Source organism: Chiloscyllium punctatum, chromosome 15 (genome assembly GCF_047496795.1).
Source record: "Chiloscyllium punctatum isolate Juve2018m chromosome 15, sChiPun1.3, whole genome shotgun sequence".
Taxonomy (NCBI): Eukaryota; Metazoa; Chordata; class Chondrichthyes; order Orectolobiformes; family Hemiscylliidae; genus Chiloscyllium; species Chiloscyllium punctatum.
In genome coordinates, this window is record NC_092753.1 from 63,216,761 (window position 1) to 63,238,678 (window position 21,918).

The 21,918-nt window shown below is 39.6% G+C and overlaps 1 protein-coding gene across 1 annotated transcript; it reads left to right on the forward strand.

The window, feature by feature from the left end:
• The first annotated feature begins 1,070 nt into the window (after positions 1-1,070).
• taf13 (TATA-box binding protein associated factor 13) lies at positions 1,071-13,958 on the forward strand. The gene is made up of 4 exons (XM_072585298.1): positions 1,071-1,185; positions 10,074-10,152; positions 10,783-10,880; positions 13,351-13,958. The coding sequence occupies exons 1-4, from the start codon at positions 1,132-1,134 to the stop codon at positions 13,519-13,521; spliced, it is 402 nt and encodes a 133-aa protein (XP_072441399.1). The 5' UTR covers positions 1,071-1,131; the 3' UTR covers positions 13,522-13,958.
• Positions 13,959-21,918: the final 7,960 nt, after the last annotated feature.

The window sequence follows — 21,918 nt, forward strand, 5'->3', positions numbered from 1 at the left end:
TTGCCATTTTACACTACGTACACCCTTCATCAGTCCATGTTATCAGGAATATTTACAAGAACACATATCAACTTTAAGATAATTCTTTCTTAATCAAATGAATGAAGAAATTAGGGCTGCTTTTCTTGGAGAGGAAAGGACTAAAAGGAGCTTTGATTGAAATTTTCAAAATCATGAGTGATCTGGACAGTGTAACATGGAGAAACTGCTCCCACTTATTAAAGGACCAAGAATGGGGGGAGGGGCACAGATTAAAAATCATTTATAAAAGAAATAATGCAAGGTGAATAAAAGTCACTCATTATGTGGTTGAGGTCTGGAATGCAGTGTTTGTGGCATTGACAAGTTCAATAGAGGTATTCAAGAGGGCATTAATTATTTAAATAGAAATTATATGCAGGTTATGTGGAAAGTGTAGAAAAATTACAGTAAGTCATGATGACCATTTGGAGAGCTGGCGCAGATGATGGTCCAAATAGCATCCTTCTGCACCAATACAATTCTGATTCTGCAGATTTCTTCTAGTAGTTGCATTCAAGAAACCAAGTAATTTAGGATGAGCGATAAAACATATTGTTAACAGGGTCCTGAAGGGGTACACCAGAAACTTTGACTTCTCTATCACCTGATGCTGCCTGGCTTCCTGTGTTCTTCCAGCCTCCTGCTTGTCTATCTTAACAATATATTGAGCAATCCATTTGAGTTTGGTCAAGAACTGGCGTGAGATTGAATGTGCTGATATATTTAACCAAATCTTGCCATTTCGCATTTTGCCATCTTATCTGTCTGAGGGAGGAAACCCTGAAAAATAAATAGAGTACAGAAGGTAATGTTACTATGTGACTATCTTGCCGAATAAGGGAATTAATGAGAACAATAAAAAGATTTCCTGAATGTCAAAACATGTCCCAGCAATACAAATCCACATTTCATAAGTGCTCCCTTCCACATCCGGTGAAGTGGTACGGAGCACAGAGCAACCAGGTGACGAAACAGTGTCACGTGGCCATTCAGCCCGTGGTGCTGGTGACGTCACTGTCTCCTTGGAAACCCCCTCAATATTCTGCCCCCGCCTTCCTTCTCTCATGACAGTTGCTGGGCCTCGCACGCAGGCCAGTGACGTATATTTGGATGGACCGGGATCCGTTTCTGAGGAAGATGGCGGATGAAGAGGACGAGCAGCCAGTGAGTTCGACTTTTGCATTTCGTTCTCTCGGATTGGTAGCAGTGAAAGCGGTGACATCGAGCTGTTGCTAATTTCGGCAGCTATTGTTGTCTGAAGTAAGCAAGAAAAAACCCAAAGATCAGGAGCTACAAACAACCCTGCATTTTTGTGACCTGTTTAAAAACAAAATTTTGAGTGTTTTTTGTGTAAGACCTGCATAAGTAAAAGATGCTTGAAGGGAAAAAGGACTTAGCTGCTGTAGTTCTGATAAAGTCATATTAGATTCACAGTGTTAACTGTATTTCTTCTCTTCACAGATGATGCTAGACCTGCTGAGTTTCTTCAGTATTTTGTTTTTACATTTTCTGTTTCTGTTTTTTAAATTTCTGGCATCTGCAGCAATTTTCACTTTTTTGTTTGAGGAAATACCTGTAACGGAGTTTATGCTGTATGAAAGGTGTGAGGTGTGGAGAAATTGGGATTATAGTAGAATGAAGATTTTTTTTTAAATTGTGCTGTGGGTGTTAATGACTACTCTTGTTTTGAGAAGGTGTTTATCAACCACCTTTAACTAGTGCAGTCCAAGTTTTATTGATTTCAAAAATGTACTTTATTTATAAAACATATTTATGTATATGCAGGGTCCCTAAAGCAGTTTGGTTCTGTATGATAGCATGTGAAGAAGGAAACAAACATTGAAGTTTGACTCTATCCAGTAAACAAACTGAAAACCTTTCTTGAATAAGGTTACATTTACATATTTGCATTAGTGGCAATGGGCTGGGAGCTGGAGCAGCAAGTAGAGGAATTGAGGGGAAGGTAGATATTAGGACCAGTAAATGTGAACATGATGGGGTACTAATGGGCTGAAGTGTGTTTATTTCAGTGCAAGGAGTATTATAGGTAAAGCAGATGAGTTAGGCGAAAGTGAGGACTGCAGATGTTGGAAACCAGAGTTTAGATCAGAGTGGTGCTGGAAAAGCACAGCAGGTCAGGCAACATCCAAGGAGCAGGAAAACTGACATTTTGGGCAAAAGCCCTTCCTCGGGAATAGAGTTGATTTTACAGCCTTGATCAGTACATGGGACTGTGATGTTATGGCCATTAGAGAGACTTTTGAGAGAGTGAGACAGACTGGACTGGCTACTCAATGTTCCAGGGTCTCATTGTTTTGGATGAGTGAGAGGAGGGTAAAAGAGATAAAGGATTTGCATTATTAATCAAGAAGAATGTTACATCTGTGCTCAGAAGACATCCTGAAGGGCTCATCCACTGAGGCAATGTGGGTAGAGTGGAAAAATAAAAAGCAAATCGCTCTGATATGATTATACTATATGCATCTCTTTTCTTCCTCCCCCCAAAACAGCCCCCAAGAGATTGAGGAACAAATATGAAGGCAGATTATGGAAAGATCCAATAAAGAGTTGTCATAGTGGGTAACTTTAACTTTCCCAATATTGACTGGGACCCCCTTACAGCAAGAGGCATAAATGGTGCAGAAATTGTTAGAAGCATCCAAGAGGGTTTCTTGAAATGGTATGTAGAAAGACCAATGAGAGGAGGGACCATACTGGATATGAATTGGCTAATGAACCTGGCCAGGTGACTGAACTTTCAGTGGGAGAGCATTTTGGAAACTGAGATCATAGCTGTTTACGTTTTAAGATAGCTGTGAACAAGGATAAGTCAGGACCTTGTGGGAAGGTGTTCAACTGGGAAAAGCAAATTCAGTATTAGGCCAATAGCTAGGGAATGTTAATTGGGAGGAGTTGGTATCAGACAAGTCCACATTTGACATGTGGGAATTGTTTAAAAACCTGGTGATGAGAGTTCAAGACTAGCATGTTCCAGTAAGGAGGAAGGGCAAGGATGGCAAGGCAAGGGACCATTGGATAATGAGGGAGGTTGTGAATTTATTTGAAAGGAAAAAGAAAGCATATGTAAGGTTATAAGAAATTGCAGCAGGACCTTGATCAGCTGAAAAAGTGGGCTGAGAAATGGCAAATGAAGTTTAATATAGATGTGAGGTGTTGCATTTTGGAAAGTAAAATCAAGGTAGGAGTTTCATGGTGAATGGAGTTCGTGGGATCGAGGGACCTTGGAGTTCAGATGCAAGGTTGTGTGAAAGTGGTGTCACAGGTAGACAGTGAAGATGACTTTTGGCACACTGGCCTTCATCAGTCAGGGCATAAGTGTAGAAGTTCTGCTGCAGTCTTACAGGACGTTGAAGTTTCAGTTAGAGTATTGTGTTCAGTTTTGGTCACCTTGTCATGAGAAAGATGTTATCAAACTGGAAAAGAGTGCAGAAGAAATTTACAAAGATATTGTCAGGACATTCAGATCTGATTTACAGGAAGATGTTGGACAAGCTAGGAATTTGTGTAGGAAACTGAGGGAGATCTTTTTGAAGTATATAAGATCATGAGGCATGGATAGGGTGAATGCACTCAGTATTTTTCCCAGGATTGGGGAATCAAGGACTAGAAGGCATCAGTATAAGGTTAGAGGGGAAAGAATAAGAGAACCTGAAGGGCAACCTTTTTACACAGCGCTCATTGCACATGCTTGTACCCTATGAGCTGGAGTGGTTGAGACGGTACATGATCAACATTTAAAAGGCATTTGGCTAAATACATGGGTAGAAAAGGTTTAGAAGGGTAAGGGCCAAGTGCAGGGAAATGGGGGTAGTGCTGATGGGCATTTTGGTTGTCATGGACCAATTTGGGCCAAAGGGCCTGTCTTTGTGCTGTAGGGCTCTGACTGTACATAAGGTTTAGGAAGCTAAAATCGGATAGGGCCCATGAGGGATATACAGAAAGCAGAGGATAAGAGAGCAAGAAGGGGCCATGGAACGATCTTGGCAAGTAGGATTAAAGAGAATTCCAAAACATTTTGTAGATACATTCAAAATTTTAGGATAACTAGGAAGAAGGTAGGACCACTTGAGGATAAGAGGAAACCTGTGCTTGGAGCTGGAGGATGTAGGTCAAATCCTATGTAAGTACTTTGCATCTGTATTCAGCCAGGAGAAGGTAATGGAGAATAGTGAGGTTTGTGTGGAGCATGCTAACATGCAAAGGCATTTTTAGATCGAGAATGAAGTGGTGTTGGATCTCCTGAAGAGCATTAAGGTGGATAAGTCCCCAGGGGCAGATGGTCTCTACCCCAGGTTACTGAGAGAGGCCTTGACAAAGATATTTATATCCTTGCTAGCCACTGGAGGTTTGGTGAGTAGCTAATGTTGTTCCTCTGCAACAGAAGGGAAATGGGGATAATCCAGGAAACAATAGACTGCTGTATCTCCCATCGATGATTGGGAAGCTATTTGAGAGAATTCTTAAGGATAGAGTTTACACAAATTTGGAAAAGCGTGGCTTTGTGCAGGGCATGTCATGTTTTACCAACTTGATTGCATTTTTCGAGGAGGTAACTAAGGTAATTGGTAGAGCAGTGGCTGTTGTTCACGTGGATTTTAGTAAGGCTTTTGAAAAAATCCCTCTTGGGCTTATCCAAAAGATTAAAATGCATGGGGTTTATGATGACTTGGCCCTGTGAATTCAGAATTGGCTTGCCCTTAGAAGACAGGAGGTCATGGTGGAAGGATGGTTTTCAGGGTGGAGGTCTGTGACTAGTTGGTGTTCTGCAAGGATCTATACTGGGACCTCTGTGGTATGTAAATGACTTCAATAAAAGTTTAGATGGGTGGGTTAGTAAGATGATACAAAAAATGGCTGAGAGTTGTGGATAGTGTAGAAAATTGTCCAAGCATACAGTGGGATATAGATCAGTTGCAGATATGGGCGGAGAGATGACAGCTGGTGTTTAATCTGGACTAGTGAAATGTTGTTGTGCTTTGGGAGATCAAATGTTAAGGAAAAATATACAGTTAATGGCAGGACTCTCTGTAGCACTGATGTACAGAAGGATCTTGGGGTTCAAGTTCCTAGTTCCCTGAAAGTGACCACACGAGTAGATAGGGTGGTAATGAAAGCATATGGCATGCTTGCCTTTATTGGTTGAGGAACTAAGTACAAGAGTCAAGATGTCATCTTGCAACTTTATAAGACTTTGGTTAGGCCACACTTAGGATATTGCGTTCAATTCTGGTCACCACATTTAAAGGAAGGATGTGGAGGCTTTGGAGAGGGTACAGAAAAAGTTTATAGGGCTGCTGCCTGCATTAGAGGGTATGAGTTATAAGGAGAAGCTAATAAAACTCCGGTTGTTTTCTCTTGAGTTGCCACAGCTGAGGGGAGACTTGATAGCAGTCTATAAAAGTGAGATGCATAGATAGGATTGATGGTTAAATCTTTTTCCCACAGTCGAAATGTCAAATACTAGAGTCATGCATTTAAGGTGCGAGGGGAAAGTTTTAAGTGTGGTAGGAATCTAGAATGCACTGCCAGAGATTGTATCTGCCTCAAACACTGAGGGCATTTAAGGGACTTTTAGATTAGCAAATGAATATGCAAGAACAGTGGGTTGTGGACCAAGAGCAAGCAGAAGGGGTTTATTTCATTTCATGTTTGACACAACTGTTCTACGTTCTACATATGAGGCATCGGGAGGGTCCAATAACTGAACAGACCCCCATTTAACTTTGGCAGAATGACATCAGACAGTGGTCTTTCCCCACTGAGTCTCGGCAGCTGACCCAAATTTTAGAGCATACTTCAGCATGTGGTTCCGGACCTTGAAATGTGCCCGTCTGCAACATTTGATCAGGGTCGACTCCTTTCTCTCCTTTCAATGAGTATCTTTCACTGATTTTTTTTTTATGGTCATCCAGGTGCATTCTGGGGAACAGACCATAGACCACAGACTCCTACGTCACAGAGCTACTCAGGATGAACCTTGACCAAAGTCGCTGCATCTTGTCCAGATTTCTTTTGCACAGGAACATTCTAACAAATGTGTGATAGTCTCTACCTCCCAGCCAATTCAAGGGTAGTGCATGGTGGTGCAGAGTGTGTGGGCCTATATGAAGGATCTCATGGGTATTTTTAAAATTTATTATCCCATACCTAGGTACAGTGAAAAGCTTGTTTTGCAGTACAGGCAGATCATACCATAAGTGCATAAGGGTGAAACAGCGAGGAATACAATGTTACAGCTGCAGAGAAGATGTACAGTGAGGTCAACATTAAGTTTGAAAAGTCCATTCGAACTCTTTTAATAATAGCAGTGAAGAAACTGTTCTTGAATCTGTTGGTCCATGTGTTTAAGCTTTTGGATTTTCTGCCTAACAGAAGAGATTATAAATGGGGTGGGAGGAGTCTTTGATTTATGCTGGCTACCTTTCTGAAGCAGCGAGATGTCAGATGAAGTCAGTGGGTGAAAGGTTGGCTTGCATAATGGTTTGGGATGTGTTCAACAACTCTAATTTTTTATGGTCCTGGGCAGAGCAGCTGCCATACCAAGCACTGATACATCTGTACAGAATGATTTCTATGATGTATCTATAAAAATCGGTTAGTCTTTATGGACATGCTGAATTTCCTTAACCTCCTGAGGAAGTGGAGGAATTGTTGATGCAACTGTCAAGAAAGCACAACATGAGTAAACCAGGATGGATTGTTGGTGATCATCACTCCTAGGAACTTGATACTCTCTGCTATTATCCACTTCAGCTCCATTGATTTCGATAGGGGCATGCCTTCCACCTTGCTTTGACCAGCTCTTTTGTTTTGCTGACGTTGGAGAGATTGTTACCTTTACACCACACCACCATCATTTGAGATCTGGTCTACAATGGTGGTGTCATCAGCGACTGTGAAGATGGAGTTTGGATGAAATTAGGCCACACAGCCATGAGTGTACAGGGAGTATAGTAAGGGGCTGAATAAGCAGCTGTGTGGGGCACCAGTGTTGAGGATCGTGGTGGAAGAAGTGCTGTTGCCTGTTCTCGCTGAGTGCGGCCTATGGGTCAGGAAGTCAAGGATCCAGTTGCATAGGGCAAAGCAGAGGCCTAGGCCTCAGATTTTAGAGATTAGTTGGTTGAAATTATAGTGTTGAAGGCGGAGCTGTAGTCAATGAATAGGAGCCTGAAGTAGATATGCTAGATTATCCAGATGTTCCATGGGTGAGAGTCTGACCAGGGTGATGGCTCTGCCATGGACCTGCTCTGACAATAAGTGAATTGCAAAGGATCAAGGCAGGCTGGGAGGCCACATATGAGCCGTGACTAACCCCTCAACGCTTCCATAATTATGGAGGTCAGAGCTACCAGGCAGTAGTCATTGAGGCACACTGCCAGAGTTTTCTCTGGTACTGGGATGATGGTGGTAGTCCTTTAAAGTGTCCTTCTCACCACCAGCAAAGTGATGTCTTGGTGCTTGTTGGAAAGTTCTGGTGATGAGGCATTCTGCTAAATTACTTTGACTGTCTGTTCAAAGATCAACAGGATCCACCCTGCAGGGTCTCAAGGACACTGTTCTGACCACTTCCAGTCCATGTTGTACATAGTATTAGGAAGGAAGTTCCAATATTTTTATGAAGTGACAGTGATACTTTCAAGTTAGGATGGTGTGTGAAATGGAGGGAAACTTGCAGTGATGGTCTGGTCATGAGCCAGTCCTTTGAGGTGGTAGAGATCATAAGTTTGGGAAATGCTTTTGATGACGCCTTGGTAAATTGAACCTTCATTTTGCTTGTTCTTTCCTGTTGCTTAATTGATGCCTCGTTCACAGAAACTCTAATTACCTTCTGTTGTGCATTATACCTTAAATTTCAGACTGAAACTCTCACCACTCATTATTCAATTTTTAAAAATATATTCTCATGTTGATTCAGCTTTTTCCTAATTTGAATAAATTAAAATCTTAAACACTTCTACTTGACATAAACTTGCATTGTTTTGAACTTTTTATCAAACCATTATACTTTAATGTATTTTACACATTTTCTGAAGCCACCATCAATTTGTACGTTTCAAGTTTGTATTTCTTAGCAGAATGCATCAATACATTCAGTCATTTTGTATCATTGATTATATTAGGAGCAGTCAGAGCCAAGAGTTTGAATTAGTTTTCTGGATCTTGATTTGTAGGATTAATTATACTTTGATATCGAGGAGGAAGCTCACTACATTGATCATATCAGTTATGCCTTGATTCATGACTGAGTTGTTGTGCTTTTGAAGAGGCCAGGTGGCTGGCTGGACTATGAACAGGTTGTGTTGGATTTTCAAGATTGGATCCCTGATTCTTAATGTTTTCACAGTTGTGACAAACACACCCCATTTTCATATTTCCCACATATGCATATAGTTTCATCCAAAATGATACACTGAATAAACTAGTCTTTCCCCCTTTTTTGCAATTCTGAAAACGTTTTTCAAGTTAAGGATGAAAGGGTTGCAATGAACCGATCTCTGGGAGCACATGGTAAAGAATGGGGAATAGGGTGTTGAAGTGGTGTTGGATTGCCACGTTAAGGAAGGGATGGGGGATGATGGGATTGGGTTAGGTTAGAATTGAGCATGAAACAGTCACTTGTTCGCAGTGGGGAGAGGGAATAGTATATTTGTGGAGGAGGCTGATTGTGGTGGTAGTGGTCCTATGGCTGGAAACTGCACGTTATGGAGCTATAACAAAATGGGAAATGAGACTTAATAGAGAAAGCTTGGGATGGGTAACTGCATCCAGGGAATAGGTTAGCAACCAGTGTGTGGATTGGAATGGGATACTTGCAGCTAATGGGATTAGTGACCAGAATTGAAATCCTGGATTGATGGAGGACACATGGCAAAACTTCTATTCAGAGTACTAATGGTCAATCCCTTCCTGTAGAAGGGTGTATAGTCAAAATCTTGTTTGTTGTGGCCACATGATTTCAAACAAATCAACTCTTGAGACCGTTCACTTATTTTAACATATAATTGAAGGTAACCTGAGTGCTGCCTTTGAATTACAATAGTAGACAAGAATTTTGAAATGTAGTGGCATCTGCTTCCAGGAGGACCAGTTCCACGACAGAACACACCAGGTGGCTGCCTCCTAAAGACCACAATTTCCCTTCCCACGTGTTTAAGATGCCCTCCAATGTAGCCCTCCAATGTATCTCATCCACATCCTGCACCTCTACCCTCAAACCCCCCCCCGTGCTGACCTTCCTTCCACCCTACCGACCTTCACATAAATCGCATCCGCTGACGTTTCTGTCACCTCCAAACGGACCCCACCAGCAGGGATATATTTCCCTCCCCACCCTTTTTTTTTAAGCTTTCTGCAAAGACCATTCCTTCTGACTACTGGTCAGGTCCACGCTCGCCAACAACCCATCTTCCCCTGCCTTCGCAGGAATTGCAAAACCTGTGCCCACACCTCCATCCCAGGCCCCAAAGGAGCCTTCCACATCCATCAGAGTTTCACCTGCACATTCACCAATTTCATTTATTGTATCCGTTGCTCCTGATGTGGTCTCCTCTACATTGGGGAGACAGGATGCCTTCTCGCAGAATGCTTTAGGGAATATCTCCGTGACACCCACACCAATCAACACCACTGCACCGTGGCCCAACATTTCAACTCCCCCTCCCACTCCGCCGAGGACATGCAGCTCCTGGGCCTCCTCCACTGCCACTCCCTCACTACTTGACACCTGGAGGAAGAACGCATCATCTTCCGCCTCAGAACACCTTAACCCCAGGACATCAATGTGGACTTCACCAGTTTCCTCATTTCCCCTCTTACTCTTCCCTCCACCCCCCCACTAAGTTTTTGTTAGTAGGTACTCATGTGCTCCTACCTGTAAATTCTACTCAGTCTGTTATGTGCAATCTCTTACACCTTGAGGACAATAAAATGTACAGCAATGTAATTCTGGATGTAAAATATATTAATGTATAATATGTAGAATTGTGTAACAAACCAATAAGACTGAGTTTATAGGTTTTTTTGCCTTACAGTTTGATGAAGATGTGGAGGAGAGTGGAAGTGGAGCAGAGGGTGGACAAGGTAGAAGAAAAAGATTGTTTTCAAAAGAATGTAAGTCATAATACTGCTACAATTTTAAATCTGTTACTAATCTAGTAACACTTCTAAAACACGAAAAGATGAACTGTTATTTATAGTTGAGACAATTCCACATGACTCGTTTCCGCTTAGGCTATTTGTAGTATAGTGAGAGATTTAGGAGCTATGTTTTGTTAGTAGGATTGTACTCAAACTATTGCAGCTATGCCATGCTGTTTTCATTTCCCAATGAAAATGTTAACTGGTGATAATGATGCAAAATCTTCTCTCAAGCCTTTTTTCTGTAGCTTAAGCTATTGGAAACTGTTGAATTTCTTTGCTTTTAGAAATTTTTTTAAAAAATCACTGCTTTTCTCATTTCACCCTCTATAGTGTTACAGTTTTCCTAATATGTTCATAGCTTTAACTTTCTTTTGCTTTTAATTACTGTAAAGGAGTAGAGTAATATATTTCTGATCTTAGTAAATCAACTTCCAGTCAAAAATTAATATTAGGCACTCAAATAGTAAATGGTTATAATGTATGGGTGGAAGTTCACTAAATTATGGCAGAATTGGGTATCCTACAATCTTTGTGCACCGAATTGAAAAGAATGTACAGCGCAGAAATAGGCCATTCTTCTTTTATATTCTTTCCACACAGTAAGATGCATGATGTATGGATTTGGGGATGACCAGAACCCTTATACTGAATCGGTGGATATCTTGGAGGATCTTGTCATTGAATTTATCACTGAAATGGTGAGCTGATCTTCATATTTTATCACAGTTGAAATCAAATCCTTGAGATAACGTAAGATGAGGTGTAGAGTTAAAATTCTAGTGTGGTATGTTAACAATCTCTGGTTATTTATTTTGGTGGTATGACAACATTTATTACAAGGTTCAGAAACATTATTTGTTGATCAACGAAGTTCACTTCACTTTAAACATGCTTGAAGGAGCTTGCATTTATTCAAGGAATTCTTGCATCTGAAATGTCCTAAAGCAGTTCATACACCACGATTTGCATTTTCAAGTTCAGCCATCATTTGTTATCTAAGTGAAGCCAAGAGCCATTTTGTGTACGTGGATATTCTACAATAGCAAATTAGGTAATCTGTTTTTGATCATATTCTTTGGGGGAACAAATGTTTACCAGGTGTCCAGAATCTTTAACAGTGGTAGATGCAGATACAGTTACACTTAAAAGACATTTGGACATGGACATTAATAGGAAAGATTTAAAGTTCGTTTGCACCAAACACCGGCAAATGGAACTAATTTAGTTTGGGAAACTTGATTGGCATGGACAGATTGGACTGAAGGGTCTGTTTCTGTGCTATGTGACTCCATGGTCTAATCCACTGGGCAAAGAGGTTGGGGCATCCTTTATTGTCTCGTTTGTTGAGATCGTTCAGCCCATGCTGACTCTTTAAAAGAGCTATCCATGCCTTGTGCTTTCCTCACAGATTTGGGAAGTTTTTTTACACTTTTTCAGATGTATATCTAGTTTCTTTTTTGAAATTGCCACTGAAACTGCATCCTGTAAGGCATTACATTCCAGATCATAGCAAATTCTTGCATAAAACCCTCTCTCCCTCTTCCCCCCCCCCCCCCTCCTGGCTAATCTGCAAATGATCTCTATACAATGTTTCTTGGTGTCTATTCATGCATTTGTATTTGTTACTTCGTAATTTCAGTTGCTATTTCAATTACCAAACATTAGTCTGGACCATGTTTTACTTTCTCTTGATTTACAAAGGTGATTCTATTAATCCAGTCTCTCTCTCTCTGGGGATCTGCCTCTCCAGTAAGTGCTTAAAAAATGTTTAGTTCTACTTCAGAATGCATTATGAGGCACACGAGTTCTCTATCTGGTGCCTGCCTGGCAGAAGCTAAAAGTCGTACTTGATAACTGTCCAATGATTGACTTGTGAAATTGCTTCTTTCAAGTAGAGATAAGTCATTAGTTTAATGGTCTCAGCTGATGGTAATATTGGACAAGTCAGATTTCGGTATGAAACCTGGCTTGATAAGTTTTTTTTTTATTATGCTATTGTTAACCATACTGGTGACTGAATATACTTTGAACAAACCAACATCAACATGTGTACACAAGAAAATAAAATGAACTATCTTATACTGTACAAGAGAAACTTGAAACACTCTCATTACAGATAGCTGTAATAAGAGATTCAAATCTCTTGGCATCAACAACAGCCTTACAAATAAAACTCAGGGAAGCATCACTTATCACTTCAAAATTCCTTGTTCAGTTGGTGTGAATGTAATCTGCATCTTTTCAGCAAACTTCTGCATTCATTCAGTGCTATCTTCAGTTAAATCTTGCTTGCTAAGAGCCTTAAGCTGCTACCTCAGCTCATTTACTCCTTAACATGTGTTCCTTAAACTTTTTATGTTGTCGGATGTCGTCTTCTCTTGACACCTTTTAAAAATTTGTTCGGAAGCTTTTCTCCTTCTCGATTCTAAGCCACTTGGGACTGCATCTGCCCTGTTTATTTTGGAGACTGCTAAACCAGCACTGCTGGTATTCAACACTTTTTTTTTGTTTGAATGATCTCTGAAAGAAACCTGTACGCTGCCTTTCTTAACTAACTTGTTTCTCTTGGTCTGTCTGTGCCATTGGTCACTTTTTTTTTAGGCAATGACCAACCCTTTGTTTTCCTGTTTGTTCCATTCTCTTCTCTAATACTGTTTTAAAAACCTCGTTTTAAAAAAAATCTCCAGACCACCCAGAACCACACTCTGAATTTAAAAGAAAAGGTAAAATTGTCCTCCTTTTTAATATATACATAATGTATAGAAATCAAACTTAAAGCTGTTCATTGTTTCTCAAATTTGTAATCAAAGTTCGCAAATTGTGGTAATATTATGAATGTTTCTCATGGTATTATGTTGGGTTTAAATACATTAGCTGGGCAAATAATGTTAAGTACTGTGTATTTTAAGATTTTCAGTAACCAGTTGTTTGGATCGTATCCAATCAGTATTCTACCGAATAGAAATTATAGCTCACTTAGGATAATCTTTGTGTTGAATAATGTGCCATTACATTTCTGCTATCAACTTTATTCATCTTTTGTGAATTGTGGCTGAGTGCTGAAAGTTATTTGCAGAGTTCTGTGGAGGTGATGTAGCAGTACTTTCAGACCCTTTTTTTTAATATACATGAGAATGTAATATACTTATAATTTTTGCTTTGATATAGACTCACAAGGCTATGTCAATAGGACGTCAAGGCCGGGTTCAAGTAGAAGATATAGTCTTTCTTATTCGTAAAGATCCTCGGAAATTTGCAAGAGTGAAAGATCTATTGACAATGAATGAAGAATTGAAACGTGCTAGAAAGGCTTTTGATGAAGCGAACTATGGCTCGTAGCTCTCGGAAGGAAGCATATCATGGAATAATTTATTGTATTGTCACTCCTTGAAATATGTAATAACACATTGTAATAGGCCTATTACAGACTTCATAAAATGGACTGTTGCATCAGAGTATGCCTCTGACTCAGCCAGGCAGGAACTGAGAAATCTGATTCACTTCCTCTTTTGCTGCTTCGGTGTTAGCAATGCCTTTTGGCTAAAGAATGAAATGGGACTTTTTGTATTCTTACTAATTTAAAGATTTTTGTACATAATTAGTGTATGCCAATTTATGTAACTTGACCAGGTCTACAATAAATGTTATGAAAAAAAATGACTAAGTGGCTTGTTTAATTTTGTAGCAAGTCTTTTGAAATTCACAATCTTTCTGCACAACCTGATGCCACATTTTTTGTAATGCTTTCTTATAATAAATCCTTATACTGAAATTTATTATTTAGTGATGTGCACTTGTCATGTCTTTCCTGGTTTGGCCTACATGTTACTCCAGCCCACATCAACGTTGTTGACTCTTAATTGAGGACTGAAATGGTTTAACGAGCCACTCTGTTCAAGGATGGATATACAAGAAATACTGGTCCTGCCAGCAATGGTGACATCCCATACTAGAATAAAGAAACAAAATCTATAAGAATTTACCCTGAGGTTCCCACAAAATGCTCAAGTTTTTTATTATTTTTCAAAATGGAATTAGAGTTGACTCTTTTGAAACTGTTTCTAATATCCAAAATAAAATTTAAACTTTAAAACATGTGATATTACATTGTTTTAAATTTACCAAGTTGTCTTTATTGAAATTTTTACTTAAGCCTTGGCCTTACTGTAGGATGATTTACAGACTTCAGATGAAATAGGATTGCTCTGAGGGCAAGGTAAATGGTATCTTCTGATCCAATTATCTGTAATTTTAAAATGTCTTTTTATTCTCATTAAATTTTTATGTATATGACAATTTAGACCATGTAATAATATTATACCACCCCCACCAAAAAATGATATTCCAATGGGGAAAAGTGTAATGGTAGTTAAGGCACATTTATATTTCAGCTGTATATGCAAGTTTAAAACAGACAATGGAAAAGGTGGTAAAATATGCAGTTGATATGTCATACTTGAATAATTCCATTAACATAATAAAATGTTCTAAGGTCATAGTAGGTCACAGGGCCATTTTTCTCCGATATTAGTTTGTTTTAAATAGCTATTTAACAAAAACTTGAAACAAACAAGTGTAATGTGTTTTTATATTTGGGATCTGAAGCTTTTAGAGACATAGTCAACCTAGAGAGCTTTCCGTGTTAGTGGTGGATTAGCAAGAATATGGCTTGGTGTACTAGTTGCAATTGATTTCTAATTATTGTAAAATCTAAACCATCACCGCCTTTTATTTTTAATAAATTTGTGTTGCAGTTCAAGCCTGTATTGTAGTCTGGGTATTTACTTCAAAGTTGAAATTTGTGTGAATGTGTCCTGCCACTCTCTCTTTTAAAGAGAAAACTATCATCTAATGCATGCATATTTTCAACTGAATTAAAGAAAGTGAAACTGGAAATTAGAATAATTCTCAAAATTATAAGAATTGTATTGCAGAAAAATGTTAGTGTAATGACAACTAGTGCAAGTTCAAACAGCACTGATAATTCCTCAAAGCAACAATTTGGTTTAATGTACTCAACAATACATTTTATATTACAGCATTTATAATCTTTAAAAAAAAAACTAATTCTAATTTATTTAATAATTTTCCAAATGTTTGATACTGAGCAGTTTGCTTAAAAGTGTCTTGAAAGAGGGTTAATGGAGTGAATTCCAGAACTGAAGACCTTAGTAACTGAACATATAGTTGACATTAGTGCAATTAAAACTGGGGATGTTTCTGAAGTCAGAATTTGAGAAGGCTGCTATCTCGTAATGTAAAGCTGGAAGAAATTACACGGGCTAGAAAGATTTTGGGGGGTGGCGTGGGACAGGTGTTATGGACCAGGCCAGATCCCCTCAAAATATTTCAAGAAAGTAGCCCAGATGCTAATTTTGCTAGTTGTTTTAAGCAGGTTAAACAAAACCAAATTTTATTTGCAAGATTACCGAATGAAACAAATTAAAACCAGACAATATCAAGTAACAACTTAACTGAAAACCCAGCAGATTATCCTGGCTTAATGATGCTGTTTCCCCATAATGCCCCTTTGCCAAAACAAAAAGAAATATCCAACACAGTTCTTACAGAACATGTCAGAGAGGGGGAGGATCAGCCTGGACTGCTTTGGGTCTAGTAGCTTCACATCTGACTGCTTGCTAAAGCCAAACCAGACCAGAGAAAGGCTGAGTTGGGAGAACTCCCCTTTCGTTGTATTAGAACTTGAACACCTTTTGCCTAAGACCATAAGACATAGGAGTGGAAGTAAGGCCATTTGGCCCATCGAGTCCACTCCGCCATTCAATCATGGCTGATGGGCATTTCAACTCCACTTACCCACATTCTCCCCATAGCCCTTAATTCCTCAAGACAACAAGAATCTATCAATCTCTGCCTTGAAGACATTTAGCGTCCCGGCCTCCACTGCACTCTGCGGCAATGAATTCCACAGGCCCACCACTCTCTGGCTGAAGAAATGTCTCCGCATTTCTGTTCTGAATTTACCCCCTCTAATTCTAAGGCTGTGTCCACGGGTCCTAGTCTCCTCACCTAACGGAAACAATTTCCTAGCGTCCACCCTTTCCAAGCCATGTATTATCTTGTATGTCTCTATTAAGTCTCCCCTTAATCTTCTAAACTTCAATGAATACAATCCCAGGATCCTCAGCTGTTCCTCATACGTTAGACCAACCATTCCAGGGATCATCCGTGTGAATCTCCGCTGGACACGTTCCAGTGCCAGTATGTCCTTCCTGAGGTGTGCGGACCAAAACTGGACACAGTACTCCAAATGGGGCCTAACCAGAGCTTTATAAAGTCTCAGTAGCACAACGGTGCTTTTATATTCCAACCCACTTAAGATAAGTAACAACATTGCATTTGCTTTCTTAATCACGGACTCAACCTGCATGTTGACCTTTAGACAATCCTCGACTAGCACTCCCAGATCCCTTTGTACTTTGCCTGAGGCAGTATTGGTTAGCTTTAATCAAATTGACCCTAAAATCCTTTGAACCTAGACCTCTGGTGAAAAGAAAATCAAGGACAACGCAACCTTGTTAAAGGAACAGCATCATCATAACACCTCCTCTCCTCTTCCTCCACCTTCCCTCCACCCCTGCAAGATGGTTTCATTTTAAAACCTCTTAATCTTAATTTGTTAGTACACTACAACACACATATACATTACATTAACAACAATCTTGCAAACATGCACTGCTACTCTCTGTTTCAATCTGTTTTACTCCTGCCCCTAAATGCCTCCATTTTTTATTCAAGTCATCAACAGTCATTTTTTCTCAACCTGCCACATGCACAATTTTCAAATTGAATGGCTGTAACAAGTTCCATCTAAACAGTCTGGAATGTTTGTCCTTAAATTTCTCCACAAACCTCATTGGATTATGATTAGTGTATATGATTGTCTCAGATACAAACTTAAATGTTTATGTTACCAGTAGTGTAACTCCAACACCAAGCTGAAAGTCTCCTTCTCAACTGTCAAATATTTCTGTTGATGAATGTTCTATTTCCTGAAGAAATACCCAATAGGTGTTCCAATTGTCTCATCGTTGTCTTCTTGTAAGAGCACAGCACCAACACCCACATCACTCACATTGATAGCTACTTTGAATGGCTTTGCATAATTGGGTGTGATTAGCACTAGGGCAGTTGTTAACACAGCTTTCAGGCTGTCAAATGCCTTCTGATAGTCCACTGTCCATTACAACTTCTTGCCTTTCACAATTCAGTGAGTGGAGCACGGTGGCACAATGGTTAGCACTGCTGCCTCACAGCGTCAGAGACCCGGGTTCAATTCCAGCCTTGGGCGACTGTGTGGAGTTTGCACATACTCCCCGTGTCTGTGTGGGTTTCCTCCAGGTGCTCTGGTTTCCTCCCACAATCCAAAAATGTGCAGGTTAGGTAAATTGGCCATGCTAAATTGTCTGTAGTGTTAGGTGAAGGGGTAGATATAGAGGAATGGGTCTGAGTGGGTTGCGCTTCGGTGGGTTGGTGTGGACTTGTTGGGGCAAAGGGCCTGTTTCCACGCTGTAAGTAATCTAATCTAATCCACACTACTAAAATTTAGTACCATTTTTCAATAAATGAAAAAAAATCCATTCCATCCCAGGAATCTTGGAACTGCTCTTTTGTTGATGATATGGAAAACTCACAAGTTACCTTTGTTTTGCATTCCGTGGAGCCATTTGTCTATGTCTAATAAGATGGCCCAGGAAGCTGACTTGGGCTTTGGCTAATTCACTTTTAACCAGATTTATCACCAAGCCTGCCTCCCGAAGTAGAACAAACAATTCCGATAAATGTTGCAAATGTTCCTTCTATGTGTGACTAAAAATCACCAGGTCATCAATATACACTACACAATTGGGTAATCCAGAAATGACCTTATTGTTTAGTCTCTGAAATGTGGCTGAAGCATTTTTCATATCAAATGCCATGACTTTAAACTGATACAGTCCATTCAGCATTGCAAAGGCTGAAATTGTCTTCGCTCTTTTGTACAAAGGTAACTGCCAGTATCCTCTGAGCAGGTCCAACTTAGAAATATAAGTTGCATGTCCCACCTTTTCAACACAGTCTTCCAAACATATGTCAATCCTTGTAATGGAATTGACTTTGCAACGGTCCACACATAACCGTTGGCTACCATCTGGCTTTGGCACCATTACTATGGGTGAGCTCCAGCCACTGTAATTCACTTCGATTATGTCAGCTTTGAGCATGTGTTCGATCTCTTTTTGAACCTGTGCCAACCTTAGAGGGTTATGCCTATAAGAATGATGCTTAATCGCAACAGCATCTCCTATATCTACATCATGCATAATAAGGTTAGTACTTCCCAGCTTATTTCCACATATCTATTCATGGGATGGTAATAACTCTTTCAAGTTGTTTCGATTTTCCTGTGGAAGGTAACTCAATAATTTATCCCAATTTTTGACAACTTCCTCATTGGCCAATTTAACTCGAGGAATGTTCAATTCAGAATCCTCTGAACTTGGTTCTTCACTCAACCAATAACGCAGTTTGGTTTGGCTTTCCTTCCCTGTCAAAATATCTTTTGAGCATACTCACATGACACATTCTGTGATATTTCTTTTTGTCTGGAGTCCTTATCAAATAGTTCACCTCACTCAACTTCCTTTTGATTTGATAAGGTTCACTAAACCTTGCTTTTTAAGGTTCACCTATCACTTGATGTAACCCTAACACCTTATCCCTGATAGCAAAATTACAAGTTTTGACATTTTGTCTGCTTCCTGTTTCATTGTATGCTGTGATACTTTTAAATGCTGACTATTCAACTTCCCCACTGTACTTAATTGTTCTTTAAAATTTGACACATAATCCAAATACATGATCTCTGAATAATGACTTACCAATTTTTCTTTAATCAATTTTAGTAGTCCTCTCACTTCATGCCCAAAAACTAATTCAATGGACTGACTTTGGTCAATTCATTTGGTGCATCTCTGATAGCAGAAAGTTCAAACAGAATTCCCTTATCCCAATCATCTGGATAGTCTTGGCTATAAGCCCTAAACATGGTCTTTAATGTCAAATGCCACCTTTCTAGCACTCCCTGCAACTCTGGATGGTATGCAGTACATTTGAATTGTTTTACTTCTAAGCTGCCCATAACTTCCTTGAATAATTTCAATGTGAAGTTTGATCCTTGGTCTGATTGTATCTCTGTGGGTAGTCCTTATCTAGTGAAAAATTTGAGTAACTCGTCTATAATCTTTTTAGTTGTGATATTATGTAATGGAATGGCCTCTGGAAATCTAGTGGATACATTGTTAACAAATACTGATTCCCACTTTTTGTTTTAGGTAGGGGTCAATTCAGACTCTTGTGAAAGGTTCCTCAAATGCAGGAATAGGTATTAAAGCAGTGAGCTTTATGACTGCCTGTGGTTTTCCAATTACCTGACATGCATGACATGTCTAGCAAAATTCAACTACATCCTTGTGCAGTCCAGGCCAGTAAAAATGTTTTTGTATTTTAGCTTGAGTTTTTCTAACACCTAAATGACCCCCTACTGGTAGTTCATGCACTACTCACAACACCTCTGTTCCATAACCCCCGGCAATACGATTTTATGAACTTCTATCCATTTCTAGTCTGCCTTATTATGGGATGGTCTCCATTTCCTCATTAAGATATCATTTTTGAGATAGTAGCATTCAGGAATACATTCAGATTGTTTGTCCGTATATAATTGATACAATTGCTTTAAATTTTCATCTTTCTGCTATGACTTGGTTAACTTATCTAAGCTAAAGATGTCTGCTTTGTAATCTATCCGCTCCTGGTTTGAATCAACCATCTGATCAAACAGGACCTCTGCTAATTCCACTTCAACTTTCTTATTTATACCCAGGGTATGTGTCCTGTGATAGTTCAGTTACCTGAGTCTCCACTGGCTTTTCAACCACTGTAGGCAGTACTCCTAGAAGTGAACCAGCTAAATTATTAGCAAGGACAAATTGTATTCCTGAAACTAGGAGTTTGTTCAGTACTCCTACCCTGACTTCCCCACTCTTCACTGGACACTCTAACCTCATTCTACATAATTGAGCGCTTCTTGTCTCACTGTGAATTCCCATTACTAGCACCTTTTCTGACAATAGTCCTTCAGAGGTACATATCTCCTCATATGTCAACATCAAAGATTGAGGGGATCCTGTATCTCTTAATATTGTAACCTCTTTACCTGTTGTTCCTAACCTATGCGAGTAAATATATGGTTTAATGACATGATAAAGGAGCAGCACTCTGAAAGCTAGTTCTTCCAATTAAACCTGTTGGACTATAACCTAGTGTTATGCGATATTTAATTTTTAACTAACCTCCGACCAGATTGTACATTCTGGTGCAGCTTTCCAATTTCCATTGTGCTTTCCATTACTACGCCAACAAAATTCACTTGGTTATCCTGTTTTCCTACATCTGGCTTCCCAGTGCTTTTCCTCACCCACAAAAACTGATTTCATGTGGCCTAATGTATTGCAATGAAAACACCAGAACTTTTTAACTTCTCTTTCCCCTTCAAGGGTTTCCGTTTTACCCTGAGTTGTTATCCTTATGATCTTCAATGATAAGAATTGAAGATTCTTTCCACACGAGGATTTCTCTTTTCCCCAATTTCTATCACTCATGGATTGAAATTGATTTTGGAAGCCAAACTTTGATTTATGGATCAACTCATAACCATCAGCCATTTCAGCTGCTAATCTTACAGTTTTAACTCTCTGCTCTTCCCCGAGTTCTTACTACTTCAGGAAGTGAATCTTTGAACTCCTCCAAAATAATTGTTTCTCTAAGAGCATCATAGGTTTGCTCTATTTTTAATGCCCTTATCCACCTATCAAAATTACTTTGTTTGAACCTGTCAAACTCAGTGTCGGTTTGACCAGCGTCCCTCCTCAGATTCCTGAAACACTGTCTGTAGGCTTCTGGCACAAGCTCATTGCACTTAAGATGGCTTTCTTCACCTCTTCATACTCCCCAGATACTTCCTCTGATAGTGATGCAAATACCTCACTAGCTCTACCTTCAGGTTTTGTTTGGATCAACAAAACACCAATGGTCACTGGCCACCGCATTTGTTTAGCCACCTTTTCAAATGAGATGAAAAAGGCTTCCACATCCTTCTCATCAATTTTAGACAATGATTGAACATATTTAAACAGATTCTCACCAGGCCTTTGGCTACCATGAGTTTGCAGATCCTCACCCTCTTCCTGACTAAGCTTATTTTCAACCTTCATCTTCATCCTTTTAAGCTGACTTTCCTAAGTGCCAGTTTCTGAAGTTCAAGCTCCCTGTCATTCTTCCTTTCTTCTCTCACCTTTTCTATCTCTTTTTGTTTTTGTTCTGATTCATTCTTTTTCTCTTTCTCTTGCTTTTAATTGTAATTCAAACAGTTTCATTTCTCTTGCCTTTTCCTTCTCTTTTGCCTCTAACTCAAGCTGCTTCATTTTCAATTAAATTTTAGCCATTTCTAAAGATTCTGATGGTGTTTCCAGCAAATTTAAATGCTGAGCTAATGCTGTAATTATCTCTCCTTTCCTCTCAGAAGGAGGCAGCTCCAACTCCAGCTTGTCTGCTCATTCCAGCAGCTTGGCCTTATTCAGCTTTAGTAAAATCCCCAAGGTCACCTTCCACTCCCAGAAAACTCTTGCTGACCGAAAGAGCTATTGCTATCCCAAGCAATGTTTAACCATCAAT

What these genes read in the sequence shown, in the direction of transcription:
- taf13 (XM_072585298.1), top strand. Translation starts at nt 1,132, where the DNA reads ATGGACCGGGATCCGTTTCTGAGGAAGATGGCGGATGAAGAGGACGAG. An exon ending in ATGAAGAGGACGAGCAGCCA is followed by an intron (nt 1,186 to 10,073) that starts GTGAGTTCGACT and finishes TTTGCCTTACAG; the next exon opens with TTTGATGAAGATGTGGAGGA. An exon ending in TTGAATTTATCACTGAAATG is followed by an intron (nt 10,881 to 13,350) that starts GTGAGCTGATCT and finishes GCTTTGATATAG; the next exon opens with ACTCACAAGGCTATGTCAAT.